Source organism: Amblyomma mixtum, chromosome 4 (genome assembly GCF_055824585.1).
Source record: "Amblyomma mixtum isolate Tamu chromosome 4, ASM5582458v1, whole genome shotgun sequence".
In the NCBI taxonomy this organism is placed as follows: Eukaryota; Metazoa; Arthropoda; class Arachnida; order Ixodida; family Ixodidae; genus Amblyomma; species Amblyomma mixtum.
In genome coordinates this window covers 66,957,118-66,969,896 of record NC_143015.1, presented here as the reverse complement: position 1 = coordinate 66,969,896, position 12,779 = coordinate 66,957,118, and the positions used below count along the sequence as shown (strand labels likewise).

At 46.3% G+C, this 12,779-nt stretch overlaps 2 protein-coding genes across 9 annotated transcripts in view; one reads left to right on the top strand and one right to left on the bottom strand.

Moving 5' to 3' along the window:
* Nucleotides 1–3,609: 3,609 nt before the first annotated feature.
* LOC149346728 (uncharacterized) lies at nucleotides 3,610–6,602 on the top strand. The gene is made up of 3 exons (XM_089586660.1): nucleotides 3,610–3,621; nucleotides 4,584–4,822; nucleotides 6,448–6,602. Exons 1-3 carry the CDS (start codon nucleotides 3,610–3,612, stop codon nucleotides 6,563–6,565), a joined length of 369 nt encoding a protein of 122 aa, XP_089442786.1. The 3' UTR covers nucleotides 6,566–6,602.
* Nucleotides 6,090–12,779, bottom strand: part of LOC149346727 (uncharacterized) — a 44,724-nt gene continuing 38,034 nt past the window's right edge. For 4 of the 8 annotated variants that reach the window (XM_089586653.1, XM_089586654.1, XM_089586655.1 and 1 more), the window contains 3 exons: nucleotides 12,520–12,625; nucleotides 11,401–11,483; nucleotides 6,091–8,352 (listed from right to left, as the gene is read on the bottom strand). In XM_089586653.1, the coding sequence (XP_089442779.1) occupies nucleotides 8,251–8,352; nucleotides 11,401–11,483; nucleotides 12,520–12,625 (291 nt within the window). In that variant the 3' untranslated portion in view covers nucleotides 6,091–8,250. Of the gene's footprint in view, nucleotides 8,353–11,400; nucleotides 11,484–11,581; nucleotides 12,434–12,519; nucleotides 12,626–12,779 lie in introns of those variants that run through there. The other 4 variants (XM_089586657.1, XM_089586656.1, XM_089586658.1 and 1 more) reach the window with 4 other exon arrangements.

Below are 12,779 nucleotides of genomic sequence, written 5' to 3'. Positions count from 1 at the left end.
GACTGCCTCCCTCAGTAACTTGGTGATTAGATTCGCTACTGTATAGATTTGTGCCATGAATATTCCTGCAATAAACTTTCGCGAATTCGGTGTCGATGGGTTAAATTCAGACTCAAATTCTTCATTTATTCTTAATTAAATCCCATACAGATGCGTTCAACACTGTCGGGACCAAAATCATGGGCTAGTCATGAATGCAGAAGAACAAATAGAATCGTGCAACCCATCATCACATATATATTCCAGCTTCGAACACTGGGGAGAGGGATATATATATATATATGAATACAAATGTAAACAAAAAAAGGTGGCGCATTAATTATCATCAGCCTGACTACGAGTACTGCAGAGCAAAGGCCTCTGCGATGTCTCTCCCATTAACCCTAATATAGATTATATACATTTGAATATATAATATAATAATATATATTTTTACTATAGATTCAATAATGTAATACAATATAGATTTTTATTTTTTTGTATCTATTCCCAAGGGCTAAAGGTACTCCTGCTGTCCCATACAGGCTTAACCGTATGTCTCTTTGACTCCTCCAGGCCACGGAGGTGCACCGGTGCTCTTATCAGTAATGTGCCTCCCAGAATGCCTGCATTTTACCAGTATGCAGTCTACATCGCAGCAGCGAATAAATACCTTAACGGAAACTCTGAACGAACGTTACCAACACCGTCCCGAAAAAAGCCCTCGCAGGATATATGGATATCTACACAGTTCTGTTTACAAACATGAAAAAAGTGTGCACACAATCCTTCCATCGAGTTTAAGTGTTATTCAGCTTTGGAACAATGTTCGCCTCCTTCGTATCCTGCTATACTCGAAAGTTATTGTTGAAGGCAATTTGTTTTTGTCGCGCTATCTAATCGCTAAAGACACTTGGGTGGGAAAGAAAAATGATAGGTTTAACTTTAAGAGAGCGGAAGCGGGAAGAGTGGGTGAGGGAACAAACGCGGTTTAATGACATCCTAGTTGAAATTAAGAGCAAGAAATGGGCTTGGGCAGGGCATATGTAATGAGAAGGCAAGATAACCGCTGGTCCTCAAGGGTAACGGAGTGGATTCCAAGAGAAGGCAAGCGTAGCAGGGTACGGCAGAAAGTTAGGTGGGCGGATGATATTAAGATGTTTGCGGGGATACGGTGGCCGCAACAGGCAATGGGCAGGGTTAACTGGAGAGACCTGGGAGAAGACTTTGCGTGCAGTGTGCGTAGTAAGGCTGATGATGATGATGACGATTATAATGATGATGATGGTGGTGGTTGTGGTGGCAGGCATTTCTGTGTATCTGCCGTGCACTTTCTCTATCACACAGCGTGCGCGCGTTTTGAACTCATATTCGTTCCTACTCGTTAGAAAAGTTGGGCTTTGAGGTACCAGCAATCAGGTAGTGCTAAGCTCGTTCGGGTACTTTGTTTCTTACATAGGCGCCCGCTACAATATTCACGTTTTTCTCAGAGTGCAGTCTTTATTCCAAGGTATCCCGGAAGCCCACGCTCTCAGCTGCCCACAACCGTGACGCCAGGATTACAACTCTAGAGGAGAATGCGCAGCGTGCTGTAAGCTCTGCGGACGGAACTTCAAACAAATTTACCGGTACAGCCGCATTCTTCCGCCTGCACCGCTGACTTAACACTACGAGAAGTAGTGTACATTCACCAAGCACAAACGCTTGCACGCCCATACGATCTGATAACTCACGACTTTATTAACCGACCTGGAATTGCCCCGTCTGGTCAGCGGTGGTTACCGGGACACAAAACACATGAAGTGAAATTGTCATGTGTCTCGTGTCCAGCATTCTTGGACAAAAATTTTGAATGTTGAAATACTGGAAAGTATTGTTTGGAAATATTGAAGGTAATGGTCCATTCTTCAGAGGTGTAGTAATTTTTTTCTTTTAGAGTGTTTCCGTCACTCGCATCCAGAAGTTGAGGCTGCCATAGGAAACCAATGAGGAACGCGTCGTTTGACGACAGAAAAAAGCGGTAATAGCAAAAAAAATACAAGCCTGTCGTCGGGAGATCTGGGGATACATTGATTGTTCCGGTGATTTCTTACAATATACGAAAAAAATGCATTCAAAAAGTGGCTCCTGCTCACAAATGCTTTTGTCCAGAATTTTTGCAATTGACTATTAGCGTACTTACTCCTTTCAAACGTTCCTTTCACGTGGGAGTATTAGGCAGCTTCACTACTAGATCTTCGCTACGTTCCCTGTCCTCGCCAAGTCAGAACGTCACCCATGTACTAGACCCAGTAGCTGCCACTGCGAAATCCCGGGTCAGCCTTCTTTGACTGGACAGAGGTAGTTCGCCATAAATGAAATGTTCACTCGCTCATTTAGCTTAAGATTTAAGGTGGTTATGCAACTAATAGACCTCATTCATGTGACGTCAGCTGAGTGGCACGCTTACGCAGGCAACCATGATCCGCAACAACACGGCGGTCGAGCGCACAGGAGATCACATCGCGTCACTACCACATGGGTCCAGGGAACTGACCAACCTAGGCCTGGCGAATAGGTCAATATTTGTCAGCTCCTTCTAGTTCATATCTTCTTGGAACCAGGGTAGTGTACAAGAATAAACTTCAGCACCCTAAGGCCACCAACTAGCATTTACGAAACACGCCAACAGACATCGACTGTTCGCTTCTTTCGTGAAAAATTAGTTGCGTAATCATTACTATTGACAGAAGACGACAGACACAGCATATTTTATGCTCAGTAGCATAAATAATCTCGGCCAGGAACCGTTCTTGCATTTCAGAAGATTTGCGCATTCTGCCCCGCTCCCTTTACGGTCCACATGCAGTCTACAGTGGGTCCACCACGCGGCAGAAAAAAGATGCGACCAGGCACAACAAGGCGGGGCGTTGCGTACGCACGTACAGTCGATTAACCGCGACAGCTGCTTACACGTCCAGTCCACAAGTACAAGCAGCAGCACTTCTTGCGAGTCGCCGAGTGGCGTACATGCTGTACGCACACTCTGTACGCGGAAAGATTGATTCCCTGCGTACAAGCAACACGCGCCTGCTCTCGGCGCCTCTGGACCGGAATGGCCAGTGACCAGAGGCGACCACACCTAGCCGGGTACTGCCGCACAGGCCGTCGTGCGTTAGAGGTATTTCTTCGACTTTTAGCCCCACTATAGCTTTCCCGAGAAAGGTAACACCGCCGTTATCTATCGGTGCTGACGAAAACGAGGAAAAAGAAGTAAAAATTGAAAAGGAGGCAATGAATTATTGGAAAGCAGAAAAAAAGCGAAAGGGATTAGTCGAAAGCGTAGGCGCTGATATCTGCGCTGTCGGTATGGAAAGGGTGCGCGGGTATAATCCTGTCACGTTCTCGAATCGCGTTAACTGCAGATCAAAGTACGGGTGAAATACTCGGTTGTTTTCGAAAGCAGTCCTATATCGCAGCTTATTTGCCTGTTCGCCACCAATGGGGGGCCTTCTGTAACGATGGGGCGGGCATCGTCTGCGGGTATATAAGTGGCCGCTGCTGCATGCAGAAGACACACTCGGCTCTTTAGCCATCAGCACAAGCACAAGCGGTCAGCTCTCTTCAGGCTACCTCCACCCTCCGAGCACCATGAAGACCCTCGTAAGTCGTAGTTTTGTTCTTGTTAGTGTTCGGTGACTTCGTGCATCGTTGAGACAGATGTTTTGCAATATCCTAAAGTGAAGAACGATCATATTGTTGCCCCACATCAAACTTTAGCATCATTAAAGCGATACGTTTTAATAACTGCTGCTTTGCTTAGGTCAAACTGATGAAATTTGGTCACAGCTCTTCTGACTGTTCGACATCTTTAAATGGCAGAACGCCGATGAGACGGAAACCGAGTTTTTGATCAGCCAGAGGAATCGGCATTTTCAGGAAAAATTGAGGAGGTTGTGGGAGTGTACTGAATCACTGTACCTGTGGTAATATTATAAAATGGGTCATTAGCTCGACCTGTAAAGATTGAGGTCTAGAACTGAGCAGTGTGATCAACGGCCTCCGAGATGGGCACAGCTTGGGGTCCCTTGAAATCAAATTAGTGAATAGTATACCTCGAGCATGGTGGCAGCAGAGCATAATTGCAAACATTACACAGAAAGGAACAGCGAAGTGACAAATAAGTGTGCTTTTCTTTCTACTGTTTTGTGCTGTTTCATCAAATATCATTTCCCCGTCGTTGGTAAACATCATTCTGCGAACTAGAGCTCGCATTCCGACTACACCTCTCTATTATATAAAGTTAAAGGTAACCTCTGATCGATTAACTCTAAGAGAACTCTCCCGCTGCGATGGCCCAGTGCCCTGAGCACCCGCCTAGCATGCGGGAGGTGTGGGGTTCGATCCCCAGTGCCGCCGGGTACCCACCGGGGATACAATGGGTACAAGCTTTCCCCTGGTCTGTTTCTCGGTTTATTTAGGGCTAAGTGCTTGTGAAACGGGTCTTATACCCCACCATGAGTAGACGACAAATACCTTGTGCCATGGCGCTCTTTGGCAACAGGTGCCCTTGCGCCATAAAAATCCATCGTCATCAAAACTCTCCCGTTCTCTTTCCCCACCAGACCCTCGTCGTCGCCTGCCTTCTGGTGGCCGGTGCCCACTGTGGTGCCGTCTTCACCTACGGCGTCCCCGCCGCCGTGGTGCACGCACCAGTGTTGCACCAGACCGTGGTCAGGGCACCAGTGGTTGCCGCGCACAAGGAGCTGGTGCACGTGCCACACCACGAGTACGGCTACACCGTCGAGAACAGCAAGCTGGTCCACCCAAAGTCCACCGTAGTCCACCACGACCCACTCACCGGGTGAGCAGACTCCGCAGCTCTAATCGAAGGTGGTCGCTTCCTCAAGCATGAATGCGCAGTCTCTATAAGTTCCTAGTGAGCTTAAATTGGGATTGTCCACACGATGTATACTGTCTCCGCTGACTATCAAGAAGATTTAGAGAATCAAGTGGTTGACGTAAGAAATGTCTGTTCAATAGATTTCTTTTTTAAGGCCTAAACTTCGGAGTCTGCGTACATGGTAGGGTATGCGGGAAAAAGGACTATGTCACAAGAACTAATCTTCCACTGACCAGATAAGAAGATGCAGTTGTTGTGGCCGGGGGGTGAAGGGTATTAATTACTGATGCAACGTTGGGCTTCCTCCCCACGTACGTAATTACTTTCATCACCAGCTGCCAATCATCTGAAGTACTATGCGTAGAAAGTAGGGGTGTGCGAATATTCGAAATTTTCGAATATAATTCGAATATTATATTTTTAGTATTCGTATTCGATTCGAAATCCAAGTGTTCGTGTTGTTTCGAATATTCGACCCGACGCGAATATTTGTATCTAGCCGAATATTATATTGCGAGCACCGTTCATTTCGGTTCGCAAGTCCTATCGACAGAGACACAAAAACTTGGCGGCGCCCAGAGCAATGCGTAAAGGTGGGCCATGCAGTAGCTGACTGCGCTGGTGAGCTTCTTTGCGGCTATACCTCGGAAGCTGGTATAGCCAGAGCTGTGCACGAAATACCTCGCAATATGTGCCAGTTCAGTGCCAAGTGAGAGGGTATTTTCTTTGGCTGGAGAAGTCGTTTCAGCTAGAAGGGAACTACTTCTGCCTGATCATGTGGAGCAGCCGGTTTTCCTTCACGACAACCTATTATGTTCATCCCAGCAACGCGCTTCTGTGCTTATGGCGAGCTAGCCTTAATCAATGCTGTGTACTAGCCATCTTCTCTGATATTGCCACTCTTCTGAGAATAATGCTAGAGACTTTGATACTTTTTGTGCAGCTACACAAACCTTTTGTGTTCATTTCATCACTGATAGTTGAACTGTGATGTTCTTGGGTGCTCAAATAGTGTTTTGTAGTGATTAAATGCGTCTGTCCTTGATTATTCGATATTCGATTCGATATTCGGAACCAAGTATTCGTATTCGATTCGTATTTGATTCGTATTCGATTCGTATTCGAAAAATTTGATATTCGCACACCCCTAGTAGAAAGGCATGAGTATTTGTTATTGTTTGTAACTTTAGCCGGCACGTGCTTTTGTAAGAGTTTATTGCAGAAATAAGAGTATTGTTAAATTCGCCGTGCTAGGAGCTTTGAGATCGACGGGGCGCGTAACTGCAGGAATGTTTTACTATCCTTCAACGAGAGTTAAACATGAAACGAAAATGCGCCTCTTCTTGACTGTAGTCAATACTATCGAGTGTAAGGCAGTAGCAGGGCAAGGCGTTCGTAACAGAGTTGCGGCTATAGCTTAACAATATCTTCAATAGCGATTATTATGACAGTGGCGACGACAACGTTGTTCCGCCATACACACGGTAACTCGTGAATAACCAATATCTAAAAAAGCTACCGGTAGCGTCGATTAAGATTTTCATCGTGGCCCATGCTTGACTCACTTGTCCATGTTTCCCGCACAGCCTTCCATACCAGCAGACTGACTACCACCACGCCCCGGTGCTCACCGGATCCCGCAGCTCCGTGTACCACAGCCGTCCAGGATACATCCAGGAGCGGACCAGGGCCTACATCTACTGAACACCGGCCTCGTTCGATCACTCCCGCTGACTGATGACTCGATGACATTATCCCGTCTTTCTGAGGATCAATAAACGCTGATATTTGTTCTCAACAAAGCTATCCTTTTAATGCTCGGATGAAAAATCGGGCGCCTGTGTTCCACAAGACAAGTGACAGCGAACACATTTAGGCACACTCAGTCACTGATATGTTAACATAGTAATTATATACAAAAGTAACAAGGAAGAAACTCGCAGTAACTCATCGGCATTTAAGAACAATACTGGAAGCTCTGCCACTTCCAGCAAGGCTAGCTGCATACCGTAGCTGAAAGCATGCACAGACAAAATATTTTCTTTTGTCCATAGGCGTTATTCGTATTTCATTCCGGCCTGACTGTACATTCTAAGTCTTCGGCTTTGTCTGGCAGTAATTGCTGAGTTCATAAACTTACCGCGAGCATTCACTGTTATAGTTGTGAGCATGAGAACAGAAATATTTGCTATATATCAAGATCAACTAGCGCCGGCCAAAAAGTTTCAACGCATTGCCATAGCGCTCATGCGATTCGCAAGTGCAGTCTTTTCCAAAAGTATGACCAGGCTGCATGGTTTGCTCCTCAGTCGTATAGTAAAGCTATTATGCCAGCCCTCAAGCTCTAGATCTCTGTATAGTAAGGAGAACCCCTGTCCTCACCTTCGAATAACTTTTTGATCTTTAGGGAAGCCGTCAGGGCTCTACTATACGAATGAGAAGGAAACCATGCAGCCTGGTTACTTTTGGCAAAGACTGAACGTGAACGAAGTAAGGATACTGGGCATGTCATGAAGACTAACACAACTCGAATGTTTCGTCAGCATCTTCCTCTTATCGCGCTGTTTTGTCAACGTAATATAGCACCAAGTAGCTCGCCTTAAAGCTGTGCCCTGTCGACTACGTAAATCAGTGTAATTCATTCATAACGAATTTCGCTCAATCACTTGATAATACGCAAATCTTTGTTAATAAGCTTTGTAGGAACGACACTTAGACCACTGTGTCTTTGCTGAAGGAATGGCACGAGATTAGCATAGTCTTGGGCTCCGGTTGAAAGAGTCGGCTTTAGCCCGACGACATCAAGGCGCCATGCTTCTAACGTTACGAAAGACCTCAAAAAGTTTTAAGTCAAGCGGTCGCAGCAGCTTCATTTAATATATCGCAGCCCGCGAGCTCTGGGAAGTGTGCGTTTCAGAGTATCCGGGCGTCACCCAGAGAGCTAACTAGAGGGCAAAAAACGGACATTTTTGGGATAACAACGAAGTTATCCAGGCATTCCTGTACCACCCACTAAACAAGAAGCGCATAGAGAAACTGACTTCTTTCGTGGTACGTCGATCAACTTCCTTGCCAGCTGTCCCTGGCTCACGGTCGCTGGCGTTCATACTCTCGCACCAGCATTGGAAGAGTACTGGTAACTTCGGTGGGTTTAAACATGTTTGTGCAAGGTTCACTGTTCCGACGTTTCGCAAAACACTTTTGTCGTTGATCGTTCACAGTTCTGCGTTGTTGTGCCAGCAAGAGCGGAGGAAGACACGCCTCTACCCACGTCTTCGTCGAGGACAACTGTTTCAGACGGTTTAGATGACCACTATTCTCGTCAGGGTCCATTTCTTTCATTTCGAACTTTTACTTCGTCACTTTTCCTCAGTGTCAGTCCCGTCGTTTCATCCAAGAATGATGTATTTGATTGCCTGCACGTATTGTGCAGGCACCCAGTAGATGTAGGTCCAGGACGTCAGTTTCTCCGTGGGACCCACCCGAAGACCCTGAGGGCACACAACGCAAGATCCACAGTTAGTGCACACTTCATTGAATGCCTCACAGATACGGTACAACTCTTTTCTTAACTGCATAGTATCTTAGTCTTTGTGTACTAACTGATGGACTCTGCAATCTTCAAGGCTATTTCCTCATCTCAGTCAACAGGCTCGGTCACACTACAGTCGCAGAGTAAGATGCAGTCATTGAGAGCGAAAAGGAAAAGGCATTAGGCTGCCCCGTAATTACGCGTCTCTGTAGGGGATTAAGGGTAATCCGTTCTGTACTGGGTTAGGACGATTGGATCCGCAGCTCGTCTCGTGAGATGACGATTAAGGGCCGTGTAGTGAAGCGATCAATTTCCGTTCTCGTTTGCAGGCCGCATGGGGATGACGTCATGCTAGTCGTTGAAGGACCCCGCCCATCCCTTATAAAAATGGTTTATAGATAGTCTATAGACTTCTTATAGGCTATATTGACTTCCTAAAGATTTTTTGTTTACTCATAGTCTATAGACTGTCTATTGACATAAGTCTGCTAAGAGTGCATGGCCACAAATCTGCAAATTGTCTATAGGTTGTCTACTGCATTTGTATTGCCTACAGACTGGTCTCTAGGATTTGTCTGTAGAGAGTGTATAGACTTTGTAGACAGAAGTCTATGGACAGTCTATAGAGTGTCTGAAAAAAATTTTGTAAGGGATGGTGCCACTAGCACAAACGCTCCTCACGCTAGTGTAGCACTTGCGGACCGCTGCCGATGCTGACGAATAACAGAGCACTCGACGGAGCGACGCCTGACGAGCTTTGTCGGTGCTTAATTTTGTCTAGGAAAAGAAACTGAGCGGTGCTTGTGTGACCGATTGTCGCAGCATAGTCCCTGTGACAGGTCCAGGGTAGATGCAGCGGCAGCAAGGTGATGGCTAGCGATGGCGCCGCGACTATAAGGCCTGACTATAGGCCGTGTCTGTGATTGGTAGTTTGCTTCCTCACCTCCTGCTGCTTTCACGACTACTGACGTTCAGGCAAAATTAATCACCACCATCATCCTGAGCAGCCCACTGCAGGACAAAGACCCCTCCCATACCTCTCCAATAAACGATGTCCAACATCCAACTCAACGACAATTTGGCTTCCGTCTCAGGAGGGCTAAGCCTGTTGCTTGTAGCGTCAGTGACTTCCACGCTACCGGTTTCCCAAGCCGATTCCGAAGCAGTCGTCATCATCATCATTAGCCCGACTACGCCCAATACAGGACAAAGACATCTCTCATATCGTTCCAATAAACTATGTCCAGGGCAAAGACCTCTATCGTGTCTTTCCAACTGACCATGTCCTTTGCCAGCTGCGGCCGCCATATTCCCGCAAACTCCTTAATCTCATTCGCCCACCTAACTTTCTGCCGCCCCCTGCAACGCTTGCCTTCTCTTCGTATCCAGTCCATTACTCTTAACGGCCATCGGTTATCTTGCCTTCGCATTACATGCCCTGCTGAAGCCCATTTCTTACACTTGATTTCCACTAGGATGTCATTAAACCGTGCTTGATTATTGACCCAATCTACCCGCTTCCTGCCTCTCAATATTACACCTATCATTTTTCTTTCCATAGCTCGCTGCGCTATCTTTAACCTAAGATAAACCCTTTTTGTTAGCATCCACGTATCTGCCACATAGGTGATTACCGGTAAAATGCAGCTGTTGTATTTTACCGGTAAACTGACATTGACGGTCTGAGAATGCCTGACAAATTAAATTTGTAAGGCGTAATTATATGTAAACAAATTGGATCTTTAGAAAATACGGTCCCAGCTGTAGCTAACTGGGTTGTCTCAGCAAAATGTGGTGTCCAAGTCGGACCACGTTTCATCTCCATCGTATAAACGGCCCGAGGAAGCTTGTGAAGTTTGTGTTGGTATAGCTTACGTCAATGAATGATTTGTTGCCTATAAAGATGCCAGAGCACTTTTATATTTAGAACTGGTGATCAGAAGGCTTCATTTGTGCGCCTGAAAGCCTTACGCTCATCTTTCCTGGACAGGGAGGAAGGAAAGCTCAGATGAGGGCCTCGCTTTCCGAGCTGCAAGCCAAAAATGTGTGCCAGAAGTTACGTGCTTTCGCTAGGACTACTGGGGGTATTTGGCCGACGGCGCAGCCAATAGTAACGCTGAGCGCCGTGGCGTCGTCTGCTCCATTGTCTTCTGCGCATGCGCAAGGGCCAGCGCAGTTCTCAAAGAGACTGTAGCGTAAAAGTCACGTTTCATCGAGTTTCACAGCCTCCGATGTAATATTTGCATAGCTGCTGTCCGCGTCCGTCTCGTCACACTTATAAGGTGAGTTCTCAACTGGCTAGACGCGCAAAAGGCCAACAAGAAATTGTACGCTCGTGTCCCCTTAGCGATTGTGATCGGCCGGCCCATGGCAGTGTTAAGCAGCGGTCACGAGTCGATTTTTAGTTATAATTTCCACACGTATATGCGAACATAATTGTGTATCTGGTGTCGTGCGCACCTCTGGTCCTTGTACAGAGTCGGCAACTGTTAGTGGGAACAGGTGAGCGCGTGGCAAGGGTCTTCCAATGTTAGGGCGAACACACTAGAGCGAGGCGCGACGCCGCGCTTTCACGCGCTTCCCACTCACGTGTTCGGCTAGCAGTGGAAGACTCCTTAATAGACATCATGCATCCAGACGTTTTGCTCAACGTACAGTCTTTGTCAAAAGTAACCAGGCTCCATAGTTTGCTTCTCATTCGTATAGCAGAGCCCTCACGGCTTCCCTGAAGATCGAAAAGTTCTTTGAAGGTGAGAACAGGGGTTCTTCTTACCATACTTAGAGCTTGAGGGCTGCCATAGTAGCTTTAATATACGACTGAGAAGAAAAACGTGCAGCCTAGTAACTTTTGACAAAGACTGTACAGAGGGTACTGCACATGCTAGAGACATATGACAGGTGTACAGTGACTTCTCGCGATACTGGGTATCGTATCACAAACTCCTGATACATCTTCAGTGGCCAGACAAGGCAGGCACAACTGACAGAGGGCGGTAAACGGGCTCACCATTATGTGGTACTCTTCGTGCTTCTCGATTGGCTCAGAGACCACTGAATAGACTGCGTTCATATTAATCTTCTCTGTGACCTCTGAAATGCGTTGTAATGGTTGACGCGCTCAGATCCAAGTTCGTCAATCGAGAAAAAACGTACGAGATTTTGAAGAAAGAAATACTTTTCTGAAGCACAAGCCACTAATCACAGACGCATTGGACACGCTGCAAGCGTAGAACAGAAAGAACGATGGTACAGCCTTTGTCAAAAGTAACCAAGCTGCATGGTTTGCTTCTCATTCGTATAACAGAGCCCTCACGGCTTCCCTAAAGATCAAAAAGTTATTTGAAGGGGTTCTTCTTACCATACAGAGATTTAGAGCTTGAGGGCTGGCATAATAGCTTTAATATACGACTGAGAAGAAAAAAACGCGCAGCCTGGTTACTTTTGACAAAGACTGTACTTTCAAAACAAGCATTAGCATCCCATTACGGCTGTTTTCATTCCAAGAACGGTGAAGTGATAAAGAACGATCAATTTACTGCGTCCCGCAGCTATACGCTATGATCCTCCACGGAAATCCAAATCATTTAAAAATCTATTTCATGCCGAATTAATTCGATGACTGGGCTCTTCATCGCGTTCAAGAAACTTAGGCACACGAGGTTTCCATTTCGTTTCGATCTGAATGCAGCCCCATAGCCGGCCGGGCATCGAACCCGCGACCTCGTGCTCTACAGCAGAACTCAAAAGGCCATAAGCAGTCCAGGCTGGCAAACACACTGATAATTTTAGGCTAGGTGTGCAGCAAAGCCTTCCTTAGTGACAATGTCGTAATGATTTCTGAACAGAAAGCCAAGTTTTATTAATTTATTAACTTGCAATAAAATTAAGCATATCATCAGCAATGTTTCTCGCGGGCGCCGCATTTCGTGGTCGGTTATTTCTTGTACTCTTTGTTTGTCTTTTGTTTTTTTCTCCCTACTGCCTGGCCGGTAGCCAGCAAGCAACTTGGGTCATCGGCTTTAGCTAATCAAAAGAAGGTGCTGACAAAGAGAGAAAAATAGAACCCAAAACTAATGGATTTGCCAAAGGACAGACCGTATTGGTTATCATATAAGCGCTTTCTCACCTTTTGTGCTCACCCAAAGTTCGTCTTTGTCCAGCTTGAAGGTGAGCCTAACCTTCTGCTTTCGCCCATTCAGCATGCCTTTCAACGGCACGGCTGGAAGGGGGTCCTGCAGGAGCGCGATCCGTGCTTTCATTCCTTCATTCATTTATTTATTCATTCGTTTATCTCACAGCTTAGCGTGAAAAAGAGCCAAGTGAAAGGTCATTTCAAAACAGACTGACGAATCCTTGGCCCCCACTTATTCGCGAGTGCACTTCTTT

Bases quoted from the DNA above. Each gene is read 5' to 3' on its own strand.
- LOC149346728 (XM_089586660.1), top strand. The intron at 4,823-6,447 runs GTGAGCAGACTC...TTTCCCGCACAG, and splicing joins CACCACGACCCACTCACCGG to CCTTCCATACCAGCAGACTG.